We start from the raw sequence: 23,662 nt of genomic DNA, 5'->3' as shown, positions 1-23,662 counted from the left end.
TTCTCCTATTTTTAATGAAGAAAATTATTGAGAATCCTTGTAGTTCCCACCTACACACTTCTATAAAGAAGATTATCTCCAAAATTTTTAAGGTAAATCCGTCCAAAGAGATCGGTTACCGTTTTTCAAGAAACAGTTTCGAGAAAAACTGGTTTTAAAGCTTCTCTCAAGCAAGCTACCCCCTTAAGATAGTCTCCTCCGAGTTTAAGGTTCCAAGCTGCAGACTGTCTTTCGAGGTTGAACCGTACGGTCCACCTTTGATTTGCGTTCGGAGCTCCACCGGCTGGAGACCTCGTCATCTTCTCGACGGCGTGCGCGCAGTGAATTGTGCTGGTGCTGACAGTGTAACGCTTGATAGAATAATAAATAATAAAAGTACGAGGGGGAGACCAAACCCAGAGCCATGTGGCCGAGCTGCCATAAATAAAGTGCGGATATCAAACGAGACGATACATCTATTCCAGAAACGGGCACGCAATCCAGGGAATTGGAATCCACCGGGCCAGGTTATCACCTTGCGGTTCGTTTCGGTTGGACATTGCTTTGGATAGTTCCGCTGAGAGCGGTAAGTACCCAATTACCTTGGTCCGGGGAAGGGTCAATCCGCGATTTATGTGTCGGAGCTGACTTGGGATCTTTGGTGTTTAGGTGTTGGCATTACCCGCTGAGCGCCCCCGTCGCTGAGCCTCTTGTTTCCACCTCCGATCCATGACAAATGAACATGTTGCTGGTTCGGACAGCTTTCGTTTGATTGAATTGAAATATCCAGAGGTCCCCGCGACGAAAGGAGGATGGAGGATGGAGGGTCCTCGGGAGCATGTTGCATGTTTTGAGTAGCAACTTTTGTCATACCCAAAAAGATAAGGGGCACGAGACGTACTGGTACATAAAAGGCAGTTTCCAACTGCCAGACATTGCTGGCTTCGTGTCGTCGCTTTATGTCCATTTAAAAAGCGAGAAATGCGAGGAGTCTTCTCATATGTACATGGTACATATGGCTTTGTTGGTAGAAAGTCTCTGTGATATAAGACATGGAATTTAGCTAAGAAATTGTTATCTCAGGTGGGCTATTTTAGCAATTTCAGACCAGTTTCTGAAAGCCTTCCAAGGCCTCTTCAATTTTTAATTTCTCTAGCCCTTTCAGTACTTCTCCGTGAATGAAATTTATTGTATCTTATTTGCATGCTCACGAAAAACCTTTAATTGGAATATACGCCTAATCTTTTTACTCCGCTCATTGGCATCTGTCGAGCTCTCAATAAATAAACTACTGCATTCAAATTATCTGGTTGGTTTTCTTTAGGGGATTGCGTGTCCGGGATGCCACGAGAATCCGGGGAGCCACCTGTGGTGCGAAAGTACGAGCTCAGAGGCTTCGCGAACAGTTGCGAAAACAATTTAATTTCAGCGAATATGAAGGGTTAACTTTTACTCATTCCAATAACCCGGAGGGCATAAATTTCCTCCTTCTTAGGAAAGATTAATGAGCCCTGTTTGAGGGAAAAGTTTTTCCAGCACGCACTTTAAACCGATTTATGTGGTCCGATGTACAGGAATTGTGCCATAAAAGCCTCTGGCAGTGAATTGACTTGTTACATAAATTTATACACCCACGCAAAACTTAATTACAGCTATTAACACGCACTGGGAGTACTATCTCGTCTAGAGGGAAGATACATAGTAATTGTACTCTAATTTTAAGATATCTAGTTGAGAGATACTTGATCCATGGAATGACATTAGCTTCAGGTTCAATGGGAATGTAAATTCGTTGCATTGTAACCTGATACTTAAAAACAAAAGCTAGATAGATAAGCACCTACCTCCCTACCATATATCATTCTTTGGCTGTCAGGCCCACACCCATGGAAGATGGCTTCCCTAAGATTGCAATGGGACAACCGTAAACGCATTACACCCGTTCCCAACATTGTTAATCGTGTATTGCAAATCGTCGTCTGTCGATGTACTGCTGGGAATACGAATACATCAATGTCACACAGACAGACGACACTTTTACATCCATCAGTGGGCCGGAATGCCTGTCCTCCCAACCTGCCTCCACAACCTCCTCCTCCACCATAGCTCCAAAAGCTAATCTCTCATAAGTATTTTATGCAGTTTCTCCCCAAAACTTTTTCCCCCAACGCTAGAGAGAGGCACACGTTTCCGTTTCACATCCGTTTCGCTTTATTTCGATCAGATGCAAGTCAATTTACAATTCACTTTCTTCTCAGACAATGCCAGAAATGCAATCCAGCAAATAATGCATGTTGGCAAGATACACATAACGTTCCACTTGGCTGACAGCCCATCATCCTCATCCAGGTCGCCGTCGTCATCCGTTTACTGTATCATAAATATTTACATAAATCGACATTTTTTCTAGTTATTGTGTTGCTCCTTAAAGGGTATAATAATTATTATAATAGAAAATAACATTCTATAATATGATAATATACTATAATATAGGATATAATAATATATAATAGGATAATATTTTATTAGACATTCCTTTCATTATATTTTAAAGGATTAAAAGAGTGTTTCAATCTTGATCTGTAAAAGTATATAACTAGGATATTCTTTTAATATTTATTTAAAATAAATTTATAAAAAATATATATTTCTTAGTTACTTGTTTTTTCTAAGGTGTTCCCCGCTTCGTTGCGACTCAATTGGAGACCCCTTTTTTGCTCGTTTTTGCTGGACTTCGCGTAGCCGCCAAAAACCAGTTCCCTCGCTCCCTGTCCCAACGATCCCCAACAGATCGCTTGAGGTATTTGTTTGGCACGACATTTGCTCCTTGGCTGGCCCTGACGCTGTGTTGTTCGGCTGTCTGAATGGCAGCCGCCTGCCTCCAACTCGGTGGCGGTGACGGTGGCAATGCTGGTGATGACGACGATGTGGCGTCTTTGTCGTCCCATCCCGTCCAGAGTCCGCTTCATGTCGTCACGCAAACTTTAATTCGTTCATTAATTCAGCCGGCAAACGGTTAGCCGGTTCGGTGGGCGTGGAAGTAGCTGGAAGTGTTAATTAGTTGTTAGTGTCTCCTTCTGGCCCCAACAAGTAAATACGGACGTACGGATACTTAATGAGCGACTTGAGGGAACTCCAATGTCAATCGTGAGTGCTTCTGCTTAGTGCAGTTGCTTATTAATCTCCTCAGATAAGAGAAGCCTATTTCTTCTGGAGTAGCAAATGGATTTGGAGTTAGAAGATTTGTCAACTGGAAATGGAGAGCTTTCCCTTTTCTTCTATTTCAAAAAAAGGATAAGCTTACTGGCAATCTATATATCTTTATGTACAAACATATATCAGGCTTGTCAGGTGATTTCCATGATTATGTAAATTGCTTGCGTCGAATTTCCATTCCCACTTTTGTGAAATTCCTTTGTCTCTCGCAGCGAGGACATGCCACAAATTAGCGAGTGGCCCAGAACCTTTCGCAAATAAATTCCTACAAGCAATTTTGACTCAAGTCCCCAGGTCCGGCTGCGAAATAAAGCGCACTCAGAGATGGGCAGGTGATGTAAGGTGAGGTGAGGACCAATCTCGGGATACAGCCCGAAGGTGCAATCTCCCCTCAAACCGCTGATCCTCCTCCGCTTCCTGCACTGGGCAGTTGTGGGTGTGCAGCTGTGCGCTGTCAACTCTTCGCTGATCCATACAGCCCATGCGGAAATAGTAGTGGCCAAGGGTGTGCAATTGCTTTAGCCGATGCTATGGCCATAGCTCTCTGGCTACGGCAATTGCGATTGCATTTTCTTTATCGCATCCTGCACAAATTACAAAAATATTTCACGTTCCGCAGGCTGTGGCCGGTCGGCGGCCAGTTTGCATGGGATGTGAGTCTGTGAGGGGCCTTGGCGGGTCACTTGCCCATCGAACGTGTCCACATTTGTTTGGCCACAGGGCCCCATTGAAGATCTCCCCAGCTCCTAGACTCCACACTCGCTCTTTGACTTGCCGCGTGGGAGAGCCGAGTTGGGCATGCAGATAAATGTTTGGGATCCAATTGTAAAGAATTCCAACAGCAGGTTAGTTTGCCCCTTTGAGGAAGTCTTTCTAAACAATATTTCTTATTGTTTATTTGGTTCTTCATAATGCAATACTACATAGAAGTTCTGGGTTTGCTATCTTCCATAAATCTTTTAATTTTAGCCAAGTTATTGATTCTGGAAAACTGGACTAGGCTGAGCCTTGTAGACAAGAAGGCAGTTAGCCAAAGTAATTGCCGGCAAACAGGTTCAAGGAAATTGGGTCGGACTTAGTTAACCTACGGAGATACTGAGATACGGGGTGGGTCCCAAGACTGTTTGTTAGCTTGTTCATGCTAATGAACATAAGCTCAGGTGATCACCGACAATGTCCCAATTATCTCAGGAGTAAACAATATTTTTTTCACTCGAACTGAAACCCATAAGACCCCATAAGCTTGTAACTCATTTCTGTCTAAAACCTTTCATTAAATAATAAAAAAATCTATTGCAAAGGATTCGTTGTTAGAACCGCTAAGACCGAAGATCACGGAGGAGCTAGAGGTCAACTTTCAGACTTCTGCAGGCAATCGATCTCCTGTATCCTCAGCACGCTGGCTGACTGACTGACTGACTGATGATGGCTTATGCAATGTCGATTTCGCGATTCATAAATATTAAATATTAACAGTCGGGCCGAAGAACTATCTGCAGGTATAAGAAAAAAAAGAAGTTGTGCAACCCAGACACGGCAGTCGTCTAATTGTTTGCTGCCTTTTATTGGACAGTCATCCAATGCCAATGCCAAACGTGCAGCGCCGCAATGGCGAGGACTAGTTTTTGTGGGCCGGTCGAGATCATGATATGATCTTGGCCAGGCCTTAGCGGGCTGCACGTGCTGGCATCCGCATCCACTTTCAAGCTGGACCCTGGAGTCCACATGATATTGCGTAACCTGCACGCGACAAGAAATTTAACGCAATTGGGATATAACTATGGACAGTTGTGGTGGAAATAATAGGAGTTTTAGGGGAACATTTTATTAAAGATTTAATAATAAGATATGAAAAAGATTGAACACTTTTATTTAAATTTAGATATATTATTAGCTATGGGATCTCTAAGGAAAATCTATTAGACTATAGAGAAGTAGTTCTATTTTTATGTCCTTTTATGTTACTTAGCTTAGATGGATCGATTATGGATCGATCCAGAGCCAGAGGAAAGCACCTCGTTTGGGGGCCTCTGCAATTAAGATTCGATTAAAAGTTTTCACACGCCTTTCCAGAGGTGATGCCGGAACGCGGGAGGGTGGGGCAGGAGTGGCAGCGAGGTGGCAGGTGCGCGAATGGGATAATGACGATCGGGACTCCCACATAAATTAGCACGGTACGTGGTGTCGAGTGTGCTGCCGTTTTCCGTTTCCTCTACCGCTTCCGCTTCTCGTTTTCTTGGCTTACTTGGATTTCTGGTCTTCAGTATCAGTACAATGGAACTACTTTCCATTTTCCATTGGAGATTCTACACTGGTGGACTCCCTGGAAGAGCCTCACCGCTTCCCCTGGGTCACTCGGTTCGTATTTTCGTGACTGTTACCGCTTCTTTCGGTGGCTGCTGGCTGGTTCTTTGTTTATGGCTGTGAAATTCGTAAATTGAATCTTGCACAGGTTGAAGACTGGCCCGCTCCTTGCCGGATCTCAGCCGGCTTCAGCTATGCACACGTAATTATCCTTAAAGCCAGAAACGTGACGATATTTGCAATTTTCATGCACTTAAGTTCCGTTGAAAATGTTTCGGCTGGAATGCGAATATTAATGCCGAATGCGAAACTCAAAGAGGATTCGAATTTCGCATACATTGTTGCCAATTTGGTGGATGGTCTTCAGTTCAGGCTCCAGCTGCCAGATGGGTAAAGATTTAATTATTGCCTGGGGCGGTAATTGTTTAAAGTTTAAACTTAATTAGGATATTTCAACTTTGTTCGCTCAATTAGGGTTAGCCACGTTTAATGGCCAGATACTAGTACACTTTAGCTCTGAAAGAAGACATCCAAAGACCTGAGATCATGGACTGAGGCCACTGATAATTATATAGGAAACCACACAAACTTATAGAGATATTGATCAGCCTTCTTAGAAAATTATTATTAATGCCTTAAATCCTCTATCCGCTTTCCGCCCAGAAAGAGCTGCAGTTGGCTCAGTACAGTAAGGACGTGGACAATTGGGGGAAAAACAACGGGTACAACACATAGCCAGAACAAATGCGATTACCAAATCAACAAGGGCAGACACAACAGGCCGCGAAAGCAGCGAAAAATTCATTGAGTTTCGACTGCCTTCGTCTGTCGACTCGATTCGCAAAAATATTTCTCAATGTCTAACCCGAGGCCATGGCCAAGGAGGCAGCCTTTTGGAGGTAGAGCCAGCCGTCCGGCAGTCCAGCGGTCGAACAGTCCAGACCCAGGCAACCACCACCTATTAATCAAAATCTCTTGATCTTCACAAATCCATGCACTGAGAAAAAACCGCAGGGCAGTCGGGGTAACAGTCTCGGAGTGTGGCCAAGTTGGAGGACATCAGCCCACCACGTTGATGGAAGGCCAAGACACTGGTCTCCGACTTTGGATTTAAGTACACTGGAAGAAGTTATTTAAATCGTTGAGAGAATGAATTCGTTTTTAGAAGAAATCCCTTTATGGGGCAACCGATTTTTTTTTAGCAGTGAACTATCTAGAGGAGACTGGCGGGGGTGGACGAAGGGTCATGGGGAAGGAAACACGCGGTAAATCACAAAAGCGAGCCACGAATCCACGATACAATGCTTGGCCCGCAGAAGGAGACGGAGTTGCTGCCCTTGGCTCTTTATTAAATTAAGTTAAATCATGTAATTTCCATGTAGCGAGTCAAAAGTGCAATTCCTATCCACCGAGCATGGGGGAGGAGTTCTAGGCCCAGGAGAAGGGCCTCCATCCTAGCCCTGTAATCATCCGTGGCCTGGGAAATTGCTCAGTCGATGCCTTCAAATTGATTGTAAATGTTTGCCCAAGTTCTTAAAAAACACAGTCCTTTTGCTGGATAACTTCATGAGCTAAATAGTCATGAGCTAATAGTAAACTCTAAACTATTCATATCCAGGACGAGATTTTGAGAAACCAATGCTTGGTTTATTTTATCTTGAAGTTACTATACAGCTTCCGCTTAGAATGTATGCAAATATTAGATACGAATGTATCTCTCTCGAAATTTTTGCTTACTAATTAATTCATATCTCAGTCGTACGAATGCTGATTTGTTGAAGTTGCAGCAAATGCAAATTACCATCGGCCCCCCACATGAGAAAGCAAATCCCTTGCCCCAAAACGGGAAGGGGCAGCCAAGATTTCCATGGAGCTGTGGAGCGGAGCGACCCACAGCGGCGTTTGTCTTCCACTTTGCAGATTGGAGTGGAAATTGTATATCGTACTCGTAGTTAGAATAAATAACTTTCCGTCCACAGAACCAAGCTTCAGTCAGTCGCAGCTCTCGCCCAGGTAGCCAAGGTAGCCATGGCATCCAAGGTAGCCAGGTGAACGGGTCTGCAGTTCCTCCATCTGCATCGCTCCTCACTGCCCTGCTCTGCCCTGTCCCCTGTCGTTGGCTGCATATTTATGAGATTTATTTTATTTTATGCGATGTTGCTACCTGATACTGATACCCTGGTCGACTGCCTGGGCACACATTTATTAGATGACATATTTTATTCATTCTAGAAGGCCCCAGCCATGCGATTAGCCATGTTTAGATAGCCAAATTGTCCCGGACGAGATGGCTGCCGTTTCGTTTCCGTTCGGCTAAGCCGATTTATGACCAAAACATTTCCGCGGCAGTGTAATCTGTCAGCTGCGAGATCGTCGAGGAAGCCAATCAGTAGCCAATAAATTGACAAAAATCAAAGTACTAGATTGCTGGTCCGATGGGAAAAGTATATTCTTACCGTCCCACTTCTGGTTTAACTTGTTGCGGGAAGAGGGCATCTTCTTACATGTTGCGTAATCGCCATAATAAACCAGAAGTGGCTCGGATATCTGTGATCTGGGCCTGACTTGGTTCGGTGGTACCTTCAACTTCAACTCAAACGCCGCCGCCCGCTGTGTTGACACTGAAAAATGCCGACGCCAGTGGCTCTGAATCTAAAGCCCGGACTCTGACTCGGACTGTGGCTCCCATTTGTGCCCCATCCTTCGCACACGTCCAACACTTTATGACAATCATTTGAGTTAATTGCCAACAGCAAAAGTTCCTGGCCGACGTGGGACCACACGGCGCACTATTCGCGTGTGGTATAAATATTGCGTCTCATTTGGATGGGGCCAGTCATCTGTTTTGGGGCCCTGCTTGCAACATGTTGCATCAAACCAGAGGCATCAGCTCCATCCCCATCAGCTCCATGCCACATCCAATCCCTGAACACTGAACACTGAGCTGGGCAGTAAAAGGCATTAGCGTCCGTGTCTGTCACCTTCGTCATGGTCACGCTAATCGCGGTAATCGGCTGCGCCAATAAACCGACAGGTTTATGGACCTGCAGACGCGGAAGCCATCCCAATCCCTCCACTTTCCTCCTGTCCCCCATGCACCCCATCGAACAGCCACTAGCCACACAGGCCCCCAGACACAAAATGCAAGTGCACTTGATTTAAAAGCAATTAAAATACGAATCGATGTCTCGTTTGATTTCGCCAGCCAGCTCGCCAGCTCGTCTTAGCACATGTCACACCAGTATCGAACTTTCCAAGCTTAAATAGGTAACTTGATTTCTATTTTCTGGGTCATCATAGTATTAAAGCTACCCAAATATCCATCGAAAGGAAGGATATCTTAAGCAAGACAAGAAAAAGTTATAACAAGCTTTTTATACTTTCCTATTTTCATTTAACTGTCTTTTAGCGTTGGCCTGGTTAGAAGGCCAAGCAGGATGATACTGCTATGTTGCTGCCGGATCAGACGTATGCTGACTACGACGTGGGCCGCCACCAGCACCAGCTGACTTACCGCAAGAGCCGGAGTCGGAGCCTGAAAAGCAATCTGCAGCAGCGCTCCAAGAGCTCCGATGCCAGCAGCAGCAGCTATGAGCGCACGGCGGACTTCTTTGAGAATATTCCGGATTTTCTCGGCGATTCCATTCCGACTTTTCTCTACAGTCCCCAGGAGCAGCAGGATGCTCAGCCCAGCCCCAGAAAAGGATTGCCGAGAGGAAGGAACGAATCTGCAGGAGTGGAGGAGGAAGAAAAGGACTGCGAACAAAGCGGAAGCAGCAGTGAAAGCGAAAATTGCGAGGATGATGATGTCCTGCGACTTTGCGAGGACTTCCTCTGCCGTCATCGGATGCGACCTGATTTCTTTTGCCAATACCACAAAGCTGTCAGGTGAGATGCTCATTAATTTTAAATCGATATGCTTTAGATATAGCAGGGGCTCAAAGTGCAGCTCCCGTACATTTGCAAGATTTTGAAGGAGACCCTCCAGGAAATTTGACAAAAAATCTCAAAAATAATTTGTTCTCAGATTTTGAGACAGATTGATGGAGAATCGATGTACAATTCGATTAAGGTATTCCACTCAAGAAGCGGAGTATTTTTGGCGAAGATATAGCCTTCGCGGGGTCTCATAGTGCAGCTCCCACACACTTTCATGATTTTGAAGGGGACCCCCAGAAAATTTGAAAAAAATCTCAAAAATAATTTGTTCTCAGATTTTGAGGTAGATTGATGGAGAATCGACGTACAATTCGATTAAGGTATTCCGCTCAAGAATCGGAGTATTTTTGGCAAAGATATAGCCTTCGCGGGGTCTCATAGTGCAGCTCCCATACACTTTCATGATTTTGAAGGGGACCCCCCAGAAAATTTGAAAAAAATCTCAAAAATAATTTGTTCTCAGATTTTGATGCAGATTGATGAAGAATCGATGTACAATTCGATTAAGCTATTCCGCTTAAGAATCGAAGTATTTTTGGCGAAGATATAGCCTTCGCGGGGTCTCATAGTGCAGCTCCCATACACATTCATGATTCTGAAGGGGACCCCCCAGAAAATTTGAAAAAAATCTCAAAAATAATTTGTTCTCAGATTTTGATGCAGATTGATGGAGAATCGACGTACAATTCGATTAAGGTATTCCGCTCAAAAATCGGAGTATTTTTGGCGAAGATATAGCCTTCGCGGGGTCTCATAGTGCAGCTCCCATACACTTTCATGATTTTGAAGGGGACCCCCCAGAAAATTTGAAAAAAATCTCAAAAATAATTTGTTCTCAGATTTTGATGCAGATTGATGGAGAATCGACGTACAATTCGATTAAGGTATTCCGCTCAAAAATCGGAGTATTTTTGGCGAAGATATAGCCTTCGCGGGGTCTCATAGTGCAGCTCCCATACACTTTCATGATTTTGAAGGGGACCCCCCAGAAAATTTGAGAAAAAATCTCAAAAATAATTTTTTTTCAGATTTTGAGGCAGATTGATGGAGAATCGATGTACAATTCGATTAAGGCATTCCGCTCAAGAATCGGAGTATTTTTGGCAAAGATATAGCCTTCGCGGGGTCTCATAGTGCAGCTCCCATACACTTTCATGATTTTGAAAGGGACCCCCCAGAAAATTTGAAAAAAATCTCAAAAATAATTTGTTCTCAGATTTTGATGTAGATTGATGGAGAATCGATGTACAATTCGATTAAGTTATTCCGCTCAAGAATCGGAGTATTTTTGGCGAAGATACAGCCTTCGCGGGGTCTCATAGTGCAGCTGCCATACACTTTCATGATTTTGAAGGGGACCCCCCAGAAAATTTGAAAAAAATCTCAAAAATAATTTATTCTCAGATTTTGTTGTAGATTGATGGAGAATCGACGTACAAATCGATTAAGGTATTCCGCTCAAGAATCGGAGTATTTATGGCAAAGATATAGCCTTCGCAGGGGGCCATATTGTCCATCCAAGCAGTATTCATGATTTTTAAGGGGACCCCCCAGAAAATTTGAGAAAAAATCTCAAAAATAATTTGTTCTCATATTTTGATGCAGATTGATGGAGAATCGATGTACAATTCGATTAAGGTATTCCGCTCAAGAATCGGAGTATTTTTGGCAAAGATATAGCTTCCGCTGGGGCTACAGAATAGGGTGTGTAATGCGAAAACTATAGGCTTTGGGTGGGGTTATATTGTCACCCTAAGCATTTTTCAAAATGTTAAGCAAAGATTAAATATTCTCAAGAATTTATTTTTATAGTTAATATTGTATTGTAAATCTCTTATCAACCAGTTCGACGACACCTTCACCCAAGCAAAGAAAAGCATCGCCCATCATAGTGCAGCCCACGCCATCACCGGGTGTGGCAGGAGCAGATGCGGGGCCAGTAAAGGACACAAAGCCCAGCAAAATCAGTGCTGTGGTAGAACGGTTTACCAAATTCTCCGCCATATACACTTTGCCTGTGGCCAAGCGGAAAAAGACTTGTAACAAAACTACAGGAAACATTACAGGTGAGTTCCAGTGTTTAACCCTTGTCTACCTATTAGTCTACACATTAATTAATTATCATTATTACTTAAAATATTTTGTTGGGTTCTTATGTTTTATATTTAGTGAATACTATTTTTAATTTAAAAACGTTAACTGGAATGAATGCATTTTACATTCTTCATGTGGTATGTACAATCATACATGATATCGACTACTAGATGGCGCCAGACAAACTGCTTACTCGAAGCAGTATTCAAGCAGTGTTTCGCTAAATTTAAAATGGTGAGAGAGTTTGTTAGATTAACTTATAAAATTATAGCGATTTATTTAACTCATAAATACGAATCGTAATTTTAAGAAACAAATTCTTAACTAAATTTTTAAATTTTGCTTAAAAAGTTATTTTATCGAATGTCGAAACGTAATTGAATGCAAATAGATTGGGCTTAATGGAAAAATTTTCCTTAAATTGGTATTTCCATCAAAACAATCATTCAATTTAATTAATTTGTATGTAATTTGTAATTAATATAGAAAGGCTATTATGTGCTATTTGCCTGCGACAAGGAAAAATCGTGTATGCACTTTAGTATGCCCATTTGCATCCGCACTGCAGCACCCGCTGCAGCTGACGGTGAGTTTGCAAAATGCAACGATCTAGCGGAGCTGTGGGAATTGTGAAAGGCAGCCCAAACAATAAACAATAAACACTAATTAACACGCGACTAGCAAAACGCGACGAAGACTCCAACTCAGTCATGCAGGCAGCTAGGGAGCCAGTGAGCCAGGGAGGGAAGGCGACAGGCGCATAGTTCAAACACTTGACCTCATATTTGAACAACTGGCGATCGGTGGCGATCTGCTGGGTAGGCGACGCAGAAGGTAGAGCCTTTTACCTGTTAGAAAACTTACCTGCGAGAGACGCAGAGCGGTAGAGATCAGTTCCAGGTGAGCGCGAGAGCCAGAGCGGCTTGGCGATCGGACCAGGTGAGCTCCAAGAGATCACCGTTCCCGTAGAAGCGTTCAGTCTGTGACTGGAGTTTTAAACGTTCGCTTCGGATGCTCGTGGTGTACACCTTGTTGCTTCACTTTCAAACGGTGGTGATTGAAGTGAAATGAACGCCGGGTCGCGCAGAAAACCTAATTAAAGTTTATAATTAATCGGCCGAGAGGTCACGGGGCAGACCGGAGTTGAAAGTGCCAGCAGCGGCGAATCAATCTGAATCTGAATCTGTGTATCTGAAAAACTGCTCCATCGCGGCGGACGCGTGTGCAACTGTGTTGGTGTGTTGTACCTTCGGTATCTAAGCGGGTACGAGGTCTCTGTCTGCCTGTTGGACCTGGAGCTGGAGTTAAAGTTGGAAACTCGTTTTTCAAAAACGAACGAAACGACGAAAACGACGAAAAAGTCTGCACAAAACGAGAAAATAAGCGCGCCCGCGAAGAAAAAAAATCCCAAGAGGAGAGAGGGGAAAAAACACACAATAATAATAAGAAAAGCAAAAGCAGATCCAGAACCGTCGAGTGTGCTGCAAAGTATCTTACGGATACCGATACAAGGAGGAGAAGAGGCCGGGCCGGGCCAGCCTTGCTGTGATTTGGTTTTGGTGGCTGCTGCTTCTCTTCTGCTGCTCGCCCTTTTGCATTCTTTTTGCTTGTTTACTTATTTTCGTGTGTTTTGCGGTTGCTTCACTTGTTGCAGCTGCACAGTATCCCCCACATACACATATACATCTATATACATATCCTCTTTATATATTTGGAACTGGGATTCGGATTCGGACTCGGGTTCGGGCTCGGTTTTTATGCCATAGATACAGATACGGGTGCCTGGCAGAGCCTGTGCGGAAAACCAAAAACCTGTTCCTCCGGCCGTGTCGCGTGTGACTGTGTGCGTAATCAGTGTCTGTGAGAGCCTGTATACGGAATTATTCAAATAAGAAAATCGTCGTCTTCGTCGTCGTGGGCCACACAAATGTACAACAACGATGGCCACATTGGGCCTCTCAAAAGTCTTCATATTGGATAAATATTTTACCGAATTGCAAAAATTTTGGGAAACGGAAAAGAAGCTGCAGGGTGAGTTCTTAACGCCACAGGGTCCTGGACTGCTTTGCGAATTTCAAGTTTGTTGCCTAAGTCTTTCGTTCTTAGAAGCAGTTGGAGTTATTCTTTAGGGCGGCAAGCAGTTATATTTGTATTATTTTATATTTATGATATTAGTTATGGAATGATACTGCATAATATTTAATAATAATGAACTAAATGTTTCAATAAACATTTTGATTGTTTATTCGCCATAAATTTGCTTATAAATATGTTCTTTTTTGTTAGAAAAGTGTATCATTTATATTGTTTATTAGCTTCTTTCTCCTCTATAAGTCTAAGCTGCTAGTTGATTGGTTCTCGACTTACTTGTCACTGCCATCTTGGGCTTCTTGCTTCAAAGTTTCAATCAACCTCCTATATAAGCATTCTGTGCCGATTCAATTCATATTCATAATCATCCGCAATAACTACAACCGAATCCGCTTATATGGATACCTGGCTCTTGCTGTTTGGGCTGTATGGGTGTTACTTGCCTCTCTCGAGTTGCAACATTTGTGCGGTGCGACCCGACATCCCCTCCCAAACTTAAACCCCCTCCTAGGCCCGTTGCCAGAGTACTTGGTGCGCACGGCGACCAGTTTTGGGCCAACTCTGTTATTCAGCTTCCAAGAAATTTTCTTGTCTGCTGCTCGTTTTGACTCAAACCTTTTCTACTTGCCAAAAACAAGACAAACTTCAAACTCGAAGCCACAGAGGAAAGCCAGTTGGAGTTGGCTTCTAGTTACTCTTAAACAAATCCACTTTATTTTAATTCTGCTGTAGGTTGCGATATTTTCACCAATCAACTGGTTAATTGCCATTACTGATTTTTTTACCATAACTTAATAACCTAAAGACTTTTATCTTCTGTCACTAATTTCGAAAAGGTCGTAATCATCGTAAAAACCTCTACAAAATATTTGAAAACTATTTGCCTGACTACGATGGATGTCTTTTCTGTAGCTTTTTCTCTGGCTTTGTCTTACATTTCTTGAGTGCAGCTTTGGGCAACAAGAAACAAAAAAAATAAAAATAAAACAAAACTAAAACTGGTTTCCTCCGCCAGCCATCAATGATATTGTTTTTTGTCGAATAAGTTTCTGTTGTAAGCTTGGCTCTGCCTCTGTTGTGGCCCAGAGGCAGTTTTGTAGAAGGGCCCTAGCTTCAGACTTGGCAGATGCTGAGTACTCATTTTTCCATCGCTTTTCATTAGCCAATTAATTTGATTTGTTGAATGGGTCGTGAAAATTAGTGGGAACAGGTCTTTGGAGCTTAAATATAAACTTGTTAGTTCGGCTGGATTTTATGGGTGTTGGGGCTGTAACAATGACCTCTCGGCCCTGTTTTGAAAGTATCTATAAATCAGTAGGCATTAGCAGCTGATTGCCGAGTCGTCTCATTGATCTTCTATTCTATGTGTTTGTTTCTGAGGTCTCTTTTTCGCCTGCCGGCTATTTGTGTTTCATCTTGGCGCGTCCAGTGTCTCTATTTTTCTGCGACTTTGGCGAAATTGGTTCATTAACATTTTATGTAAATGTTCTCCATCTATATCTATTAAGGTGACTTTTTCTATTCTATCGGCACAAGCCTATAGGTAGTCCGCGTGCAAAAGTTTCTGTCTTCAGCAAAATTAGCAAAATTAATCGGCGTGAATTTTATATTTGTTGTATTAAGTTGTTAATTAGAACTAAACAAATTCCTTGTCGCTAAATTAAAAAATGCTACGTTTGTTTCTAGTATTCAGTCCTACAAATATTAATTATATATGTCTGTCAGATAAATGATATATGTATCTATATATAAGTCTTCTTAGGATATTGGAAAATACTGATTTAGAACTTTTGGCCGGCAGCAAACAACATCCTCGATAGTATAGTGGTTAGTATCCCCGCCTGTCACGCGGGAGACCGGGGTTCAATTCCCCGTCGGGGAGATGTTTAATTACATTTTTTTTTAGTTTTTTGTTTATTTTTTTATGTTTTGGTTAAATTAATAAATTTTATCAGATTGAAGTTAAATTACTCAATAGTTACGGTATAATTTTATCTCTATGAAATATTATTTTATGAAAATAAATGTTTAAGATGTTACAATTTATGCTATGTTCTTATTTAATGTTGTGTTATAAAGTTTTAATATTGATTATAAAAATACAGTAATTGGTAAACAAAAATAATATAAAAATTTACAAAAAACAAAACATTTCCCCATCAGGAAATATACACATTGTATCTTAATTTTTGTGTTAGAAGAAGTTATTTTTATAATTGGCTATAATTTTCTCTTTGCGTAACACTTTTTAATGTGTAATTAATATTTCAAATTTTAAATTTAATAAATCTGTATAAAATAAACAAAAAAAAGAATAAACATCTCCCCGACGGGGAATTGAACCCCGGTCTCCCGCGTGACAGGCGGGGATACTAACCACTATACTATCGAGGATGTTGACAACGGGCTGTCAGAATTTCATTCTACGCTATCTGAACAGCTTTGCTTTTATATAATTTTAAAAGAATTTTGTTATTTATTAATAAATCGAATTATCCATATAAGGGCTTAGCTCAGCTCAATAACCTAACCTCCTATCTTATGAAGGGGGGTATAAAGAACCACCGGAAGATAACTTGAAATATAGAAAGTATTCAAACGATTTCGAATATTAAGTTTTATGTTTATTTTAAACTATTAGTAAGCTAGTAATAATAAGCTTATATTTAAACGCAACTACTTGCATTTTCAGATGCATCTTCATCCAATGAGGCAGTTCACCTGCAACAGCGCCTCAAGAGCCTCAGCACCGAGCTGGTGACGCTCCGGAATCGCCTCCACGTTGGCCAAGGGCAGGGACAGGCGAACAACTTCGAGTTGAATGCCTCCAGCCCCAACCTGAACCTTAGCTCCAGTGGAGCTGGACTCTCCGCCAGTGCCCTGCAACAGCATACCAATGGCCAGCAAGCGGCACCCAAGGTGAGCACATTGAATTCCAAGAGATTATAAACTTCTAAAAATAAAAAACAATCAAAAATCAATCAAATAATGTAAATGATTTCACTTTCGATGTTCTTTGTTTTCAAACAAATCATTTGAAACCGCTTTCTCTTACAATAATATTTTGAATTTCCATAATCTTTGAACAGAATCACAGCTTCAGCCAGACGTTGCCATCAAATGCGGGATCTGGAGGAGGAGGAGGAGGAGGGCCAGTGGTGTCGGCCAGGAACACCTCAATTCCACATCCACTTCCACACCAGCTGGCCGATAAGTCGGGTCTGTCGCATCATCAGAATGGCAACGGACATGGCCCGTCCACTGGCACGCTACCCCACATGAGCAGCTTGGGAAACATCCTGGGACACGGTTCTCATCCCAATCCCCACTCCCAGTCTAACTCCAATACACTGCCCATGCGCTCCTCCAACTCTGGACACCTGGCGGCTTCCTCCAACCCCGTTGGCGGAGGGGGCCAACATCCGGTCAGCCATACACAAAGCCAGCAAATGCCATTTATCCCGCAGCCGAAGCTGGCGAATCCCTGCCAGAGCGTCAAAACCCTGCCCTTTGGCTTTGGATTCGCCGGAGGTCAACAGAAGCTGCACCAGCAGCAGGCCAGCCCCTCGCCGAAGGACATGCAGGACCTGATCCACCTGTCTGGGCCGCTCACCGAACATGCCGTAATGCGTACCCTGCAGGCCCGCTTCAACGAGCAGCGGTACTTTGTGAGTATCGGGCGGGAACCGCCTTTTTAAATCACCTAACACACCGCAAATCACCAGAAACCGCCAGAAACCGGTCCCAGAAGCGACACTCTGCCCGTTCCCCACGGTTCTCAAGCAATTACCCTGATAGTTTGTCATTAAAAGCCAACTCCGTTTGCACTCGGCCTTAGATTAACTGCTAATTTCGACAATTACTCGTCATAGCCCGTCTGGCGAACGGCAAAGGAAGTCGATGTATGTAGTCTATTCGATGTGGTATCCAGGGGATCCAGGAGATTCGGGGTAACCGGAGCTGCGGATGAGGTGTGAGCTTGTAGCTCTTGGGGCTGGTATTTAGTTTAACATATCTTCTAGCGGTGTTTGCTTACTCGGGAATTATTTTCAAGGTGATAGTTAAAGAAAAACTATACTTTAAAAACGGTACAATTTTCTGTTCGTATTATTTTCATATTAAACGCAAATTCGAAAATGATGAGGTTCTTTATTGAGATTCGTTTGATTTTTCCGATAATAATGATAGTTTTTTTAAAGAATTCTCAGGTTTAAGTATAAAATCCTTGACTCCCTTGGATTAATTAGTGTCATCCATCAAGATCTTCCCAAAATTAAACAGTTGACTCACAAAGACTCATTTATCTTTCTGATTTTTCAGACAAATGTGGGTCCCATATTGCTCTCCATCAATCCCTACCTGGATGTGGGCAATCCGCTGACTCTCACCTCTACGCGTGCCCTGCCGCTGGCCCCTCAGCTGCAAAAAATCGTCCAGGAGGCAGTGCGTCAGCAAAGTGAGACCGGTTACCCGCAGGCCATTATCCTGTCGGGTACTTCGGGAGCTGGAAAGACGGCCAATGCGATGTTGATGCTCCGTCAGCTTTTTGCCATCGCCGGCGGAGGACCGGAGACAGATGCCTTCAAGCACCTGGCAGCTGCTTTCACAGTCCTGAGATCCCTGGGATCGGCCAAAACCACCACCAACTCGGAATCAAGTCGAATCGGACAGTTCATAGAGGTGCAGGTAACCGATGGGGCTCTGTATCGGACCAAGATCCACTGCTATTTCTTGGACCAGACGCGCGTCATCCGGCCACTGCCCAAGGAGAAGAACTACCACATCTTCTACCAAATGCTGGCGGGTCTCAACAGGGACGAGCGGATGAAGCTCCACCTGGAAGGCTACTCGCCTGTGAACCTGCGCTACCTTCGTGGGGACATTGGCCAGAATGAGCAGGAGGATGCGGCTCGCTTTCAAGCCTGGAAGACCTGTCTCGGCATCCTGGGCATTCCGTTTCTGGACGTAGTCCGTGTATTGGCTGCTGTGCTGTTGTTGGGGAATGTTCATTTCGTTGACGGAGGGGTAAGTTTATTAATTACATTTATGTTTTTAAGTTTTATTTTTAACGACGGGTTTTTGAGAGGCGCCATCTGGTGTTGAGTTTGCTTTTAAATTGTAGTTCCATGTTTAGCTTCTCAGTCGCTGATGCCGCAATGGTGCTTTGGTTAGAGTGCTTGTCTTCGAACCGGTTGGTCCCGGTTCGATTCCCGCTCGAGCCAGCACCTTCGTTTTTAATGTTTCTTGCGCTGATGGGTATATTTGATATATACATGGGTAATTTACGTCTGAAAATACACATGTTTGATAATTTAAATTTGCTGAGTGAGAAACTTTTTTGGCTAAAACTATCCAAGGCTAGATAATTAAGAGCCCACAACAACAAGTGTTTAGTTAAATATTTAATTTCCTCTTTTTATTTCAAACAGGGTCTGGAAGTAGACGTGAAGGGCGAAACCGAGCTCAATTCAGTGGCCAGTCTCCTGGGCGTCCCGCCGGCTGCTCTCTTCCGGGGACTGACCACCCGTACCCACAATGTGCGCGGCCAGCTGGTGAAGTCGGTGTGCGGAGATGGAGATGCCAACATGACCAGAGACTGTCTGGCGAAGGCGCTCTACTGCCGCACGGTGGCCACCATTGTTCGGCGGGCCAACAGCCTAAAGCGACTGGGATCCACGCTGGGCACACTCAGCTCGGACTCCAATGAATCTGTCCACAACCAAGCGGACGCCGCCTCCCAGCATGCCTCCACCATTGGAGGCGGCAACGCTGGCTCCAAGTCGATGGCGGCTCTCAATAATGCAGTGCGTCATGCCACCGACGGCTTCATCGGCATTCTGGACATGTTTGGATTCGAGGAGCCCTCGCCGCACGCTCAGCTGGAGCATCTGTGCATCAATCTTTGTGCCGAGACCATGCAACACTTCTACAACACGCACATCTTCAAGTCCTCGGTGGAATCCTGCCGGGACGAGGGCATCGTGTGCGACACTGAGGTGGACTACGTGGACAATGTTCCCTGCATAGATCTAATATCTTCCCTGCGAACGGGGTTGCTCAGCATGCTGGACGCAGAGTGCTCTGTAAGAGGCACGGCGGAGAGTTACGTCGCCAAGTTGAAGGTGCAACATCGATGTTCCACGCGCCTGGAAACAAAGCCCACTGCTGAGCCACACGATCCGCGAATGTTCCTTATCCGCCACTTTGCCGGGAGAGTGGAGTACGATACCACGGACTTCCTGGATACCAACAGGGACAGAGTTCCGGATGACCTAGTGGCAGTTTTCTACAAACATAGCTGCAACTTTGGATTTGCTACTCATCTTTTCGGTTCTGAGCTGAAGGCTCTGTATGCCCAACAACAGGCTCCCAGGGGTCTCAGTTTCCGCATCTCACCCACCTCCCACTCGGATCTTCTGAATGGAGATGAACCTGTGTCCACTCTGACCCAGGATTTCCACACGCGGCTGGACAACCTCCTAAGGACACTGGTTCATGCCAGGCCGCACTTTGTGCGTTGCATCAGGAGCAATGGATCCGAGACAGCTGGAAGCTTCGACCGGGCCACTGTGGTGCGCCAGATTCGTTCGTTACAGGTCCTGGAGACGGTCAACCTGATGGCTAGTGGCTTCCCACATCGCATGCGATTTAAGCAATTCAATGCCCGCTATCGGATGCTGGCTCCATTCCGCCTCCTCCGACGCAGCGAGGACAAGGCTTTAGAGGATTGCCAGCTGATTCTGCAGTATGCCATGGAGCGCCCTCCTGTTTTAGATGGATCGGTAACACTGGCCTGGGCTCCAGGCAAGCGACACGTCTTCCTAAGCGAAGGCATCCGCCAGCATCTGGAGCATCTGCGCACGGAGATTCGGCACAAGAGCGCTACGCTGATGCAGGCCACCTGGCGAGGCTGGTGGTGGCGCAAGAAGGTGGGCAGTGGAACCGGAAAACACTCTCGAGCTGCTCATCACCCTCCATCCAATGCGGCAGCTCCACTTCCAGTGGCCAAGACAGGCAATTCCGGTAACAAGGGAGCATCATCCGCAGCAATGGCTGCCTTGGCGGCAGTTGCAGCTTCAGCTCCAAGTACAGGTAAAACACTAGTTCAGTTGTGAAGTATAGAAAATCTAAAATATTCCCGTTGTAGTGCCACGCCTTTCGGCCAAATCAACAAGCCTTGGCATTGGAGGAACTGTGACCAGACCCAGACCACAACCAATTGCAGGAACTCCACCTCCGGATCCGCAGGAAAAGTGCGATCAAAAAATCATTCAGCAAACTTGCAACCTATTTGGACTGGATTTGGTGGGTTATTTCTTAAATATAAGTCTTTATGTAACAAATACTAATTAAAACTTCAATGGTTAACAGGAACGACCACCACCGGTGCCTCCATCGCGTTCCTACACAATAAATGGCAACTCAAAGCTGGGTTATCCCCAGAGCCGTGTAATGAAGATGAACTTTCCCGAGGAGGGCCAGACGGATACCCAGCATCTGAAAAAGGGGGAAACAGTGACCGTGGTGGGTGCTTCCACGGGTCGTGGTCATTTGTTGGTCGAGCACAAAGGCCAAAGCTACCATGTACCATTCCAATACATGGAGCTTATAAGTTCAAACTCAAATGGTAATGCCAATGCTGGTGGAGGCGTCACCGCAACCCTGGGAGCAATTCCAGCTGGGCAAGGAACTGGTGTGAAAATTTAAAAAAAAAATAAACTACTTGAAGACTGTACATACATCATTTGTTAAAAAAAACAAAAAACAAATATTTATAAGCATTTAAAAGAAAGAAAGGAGAAGGTGCTCGTAATAGGCCCAGACTTGCGTAGTATTATTAAAGCGTTTTTTTTTCAAAACGAAAACCCATAGGTTGTAGCCGAAAATGCATACCCACAAGTGCCAATCGATTAAGTTCTTCCATTTAATTTATAAGCATTTTACATGTTAATGAGTTTACATTTTAAAGAGTTATAGATTTAAATTTAAAATAATGCAAGACACACACATATCAGAATATGTTTTAAAAAATATTTTTTTAAGCTTAAGGTTCATATCTTCATTTAAATAAACGAAGCATGCATTGAAACTGAAACCCCTTTTTAGATTTTAAAGTTATATCAAAAAGTTAGTCGGATTCGTTTCATTTTCAAGATCAGAAACAATTTTTTGTTTCTCCCGCCTTTATTTAAAATACTGTTAAAAACAAGCAGTGCAATAAATCCACGGAGCACTGCCATCTCTAAGAGGTCTTACGTAAGTGCCATCACTAACAAAGTGCCATCTTCAAAAAATATTTTGTTTATTTTCATTTGTTTTCTAATTTTAATTCAAACAGCACAATGGAGCGACTAAATGAAGACCTGTGGATATATATTCTCAATTATTTGCCAATGCAAGACCAATTGTCCGTGGCATCGGTCAATGCGAATATACAGTCCTATGTGCGGTACTTCTGGCGGCATTTGAAAAATGTCCATCTAACTGTTGAAGTCCTGGAGGATTTTCGGTCAAAAAAGTCTCTTATGAGTGATTCTGTACCGTACTGGGCTGGTTCGGTGCAGAATTTGAAGATAACCAGAGGCAGGATGCAGATGCTGAGGAATTTGCACGCATTTTCATTCCCCCACGTTCAAAAGCTTGACTGCGAAATGGAGTATAATCTGGACTATGGCGATGAGGAGACCATGTTGCTCACGGTGCTGTTTCCGAACCTGACCCATCTCACGCTCAACAGCAGCACCACCGGCTACCACCTTTGGCGCTGGAAACAATTAAAGGAGCTTAATCTAGTCTGGTGCGAATACTTGGACACTTTTACCTTCGAGGAAGTTTTCAAAAACCTGAAGCTGAAAAAGCTAAAACTGTTGTACTATGGCTACAATGTCACTTTAGACTCTGGAGTCACAGACATCACCTACTGCACAACCCTTGAAGAGCTTGTCATCGACGACCATCATTTGCTGGGGGAGTTCCTCCCTCGATTGGTACGTTTGCCCAACTTCCGCCGTTTGGCGTTCTACACCCGGGATTACTACGAAGGTTTGCTACACAATTTGGCCAAAGTGGCTCCTCTCAAGGTGCGGTCGCTCCTGTTCAATGATGCCTTTTGGAGTAGCGAACGGGTCACCGATGCGATGGGGAAGATGTCCAATCTTCGTCGGCTAGTCTTTCAGGATGACGACATTGAGTCACAACTTCTACACACCGTTTGCCACAAGCTGAAGCATCTGGAAGAGCTACACCTGCTGAAGATGCGCGACCTCCCCACTCCCAATCAGCTCTGGGACATGGTGGGCGCCTGCCCTTCGCTTAAAATCCTCAATTTGTCGTCCACTAAGCTGTGCCAGCAGTTCATCGAGCCAAGTACTTCATACATGACTAGAGTTTTTGTAAATCGTAGTAGCCCATTAACACTACATCTGTCTGCCACTGGTCTGGATCCAAAAAGGGTAAATACTTGCTCATTAAAAGTGACCCATCAAGTTAGTTATTTGCCTTTCCTTACAGGTACTTCCGGCTATGCAGCATACCAATCTGATTATTTCCTTTGAGCCAATCAAGCTGGATATCTGGAGTACACGATTTGTTGAAGTTGGTTTTGATCCCAATCTCTAGTTTTTGGTTTAGTTATCGCAAATAAAATTCGAATACATAAAGCAGGGCTGAATGTAATAAATTAAATGCCCAATCAAAAATTATCATAGATTATAGATTTAAAATCTATCTCTGACATCAAAAATCTACAAGATTAATAATTTTAATACTACCTCAGGGCCTTGTTGACCAGTTTACCTCGTTGTATTAAATAAAAATTAATTATTACTATGTTAATGAGTTATTTGAACTTTTAACACTATTCTAGCTATACAGTTGAGTGTATTATCAACCTTTTATATTTGTCTGAGTTTGTATCCACTGCATGAAATTCAATAATCATTAACACAAACACAGGTGTGTATCAAACGTTCCGGCTTTTATGGTGCCCGGAGGTTCAATTATTTGAATGCTCGGGCAATCGAATAACATGCATAAATCA

General features: G+C 43.7%; 3 protein-coding genes and 2 non-coding genes across 6 annotated transcripts; 3 read left to right on the top strand and 2 right to left on the bottom strand.

The window, feature by feature from the left end:
* The first annotated feature begins 240 nt into the window (after positions 1 to 240).
* LOC6498338 (unconventional myosin-IXAa) lies at positions 241 to 21,711 on the top strand. Of its 2 annotated transcripts, XM_032451854.2 has the most exons (9): positions 241 to 565; positions 8,909 to 9,387; positions 11,284 to 11,504; positions 16,316 to 16,542; positions 16,713 to 17,291; positions 17,944 to 18,648; positions 19,053 to 20,715; positions 20,771 to 20,928; positions 20,995 to 21,711. In XM_032451854.2, the coding sequence occupies exons 2-9, from the start codon at positions 8,948 to 8,950 to the stop codon at positions 21,328 to 21,330; spliced, it is 4,329 nt and encodes a 1,442-aa protein (XP_032307745.1). In that variant the 5' UTR covers positions 241 to 565; positions 8,909 to 8,947; the 3' UTR covers positions 21,331 to 21,711. The 2 variants fall into 2 exon arrangements, with proteins under 2 accessions (XP_032307745.1, XP_001962576.2); XM_001962540.4 differs by lacking the exons at positions 241 to 565; positions 8,909 to 9,387; positions 11,284 to 11,504 and adding an exon at positions 12,492 to 13,563.
* Positions 2,173 to 12,537, bottom strand: LOC123257434. Its single transcript, XM_044716521.1, has 3 exons — positions 12,397 to 12,537; positions 2,639 to 3,023; positions 2,173 to 2,349 (listed from the first exon to the last, which is right to left on the bottom strand). The coding sequence occupies exons 2-3, from the start codon at positions 2,946 to 2,948 to the stop codon at positions 2,339 to 2,341; spliced, it is 321 nt and encodes a 106-aa protein (XP_044572456.1). The 5' UTR covers positions 2,949 to 3,023; positions 12,397 to 12,537; the 3' UTR covers positions 2,173 to 2,338.
* Trnad-guc lies at positions 15,434 to 15,505 on the top strand. Its single transcript has one exon. It is a non-coding gene; the product is annotated as a tRNA-Asp (tRNA).
* Positions 15,946 to 16,017, bottom strand: Trnad-guc. The gene has a single exon. It is a non-coding gene; the product is annotated as a tRNA-Asp (tRNA).
* A 50-nt stretch (positions 21,712 to 21,761) lies between the features above and the next one.
* Positions 21,762 to 23,457, top strand: LOC6498339. Its single transcript, XM_001962541.4, has 3 exons — positions 21,762 to 21,879; positions 21,962 to 23,075; positions 23,134 to 23,457. The coding sequence occupies exons 2-3, from the start codon at positions 21,966 to 21,968 to the stop codon at positions 23,239 to 23,241; spliced, it is 1,218 nt and encodes a 405-aa protein (XP_001962577.1). The 5' UTR covers positions 21,762 to 21,879; positions 21,962 to 21,965; the 3' UTR covers positions 23,242 to 23,457.
* The last annotated feature ends 205 nt before the right edge of the window (positions 23,458 to 23,662 follow it).

Source organism: Drosophila ananassae, chromosome 3R (genome assembly GCF_017639315.1).
Source record: "Drosophila ananassae strain 14024-0371.13 chromosome 3R, ASM1763931v2, whole genome shotgun sequence".
NCBI lineage: Eukaryota > Metazoa > Arthropoda > Insecta > Diptera > Drosophilidae > Drosophila > Drosophila ananassae.
Note: the sequence above shows the minus strand (reverse complement) of the source record. Positions and strands in the feature narration are given on the sequence as shown.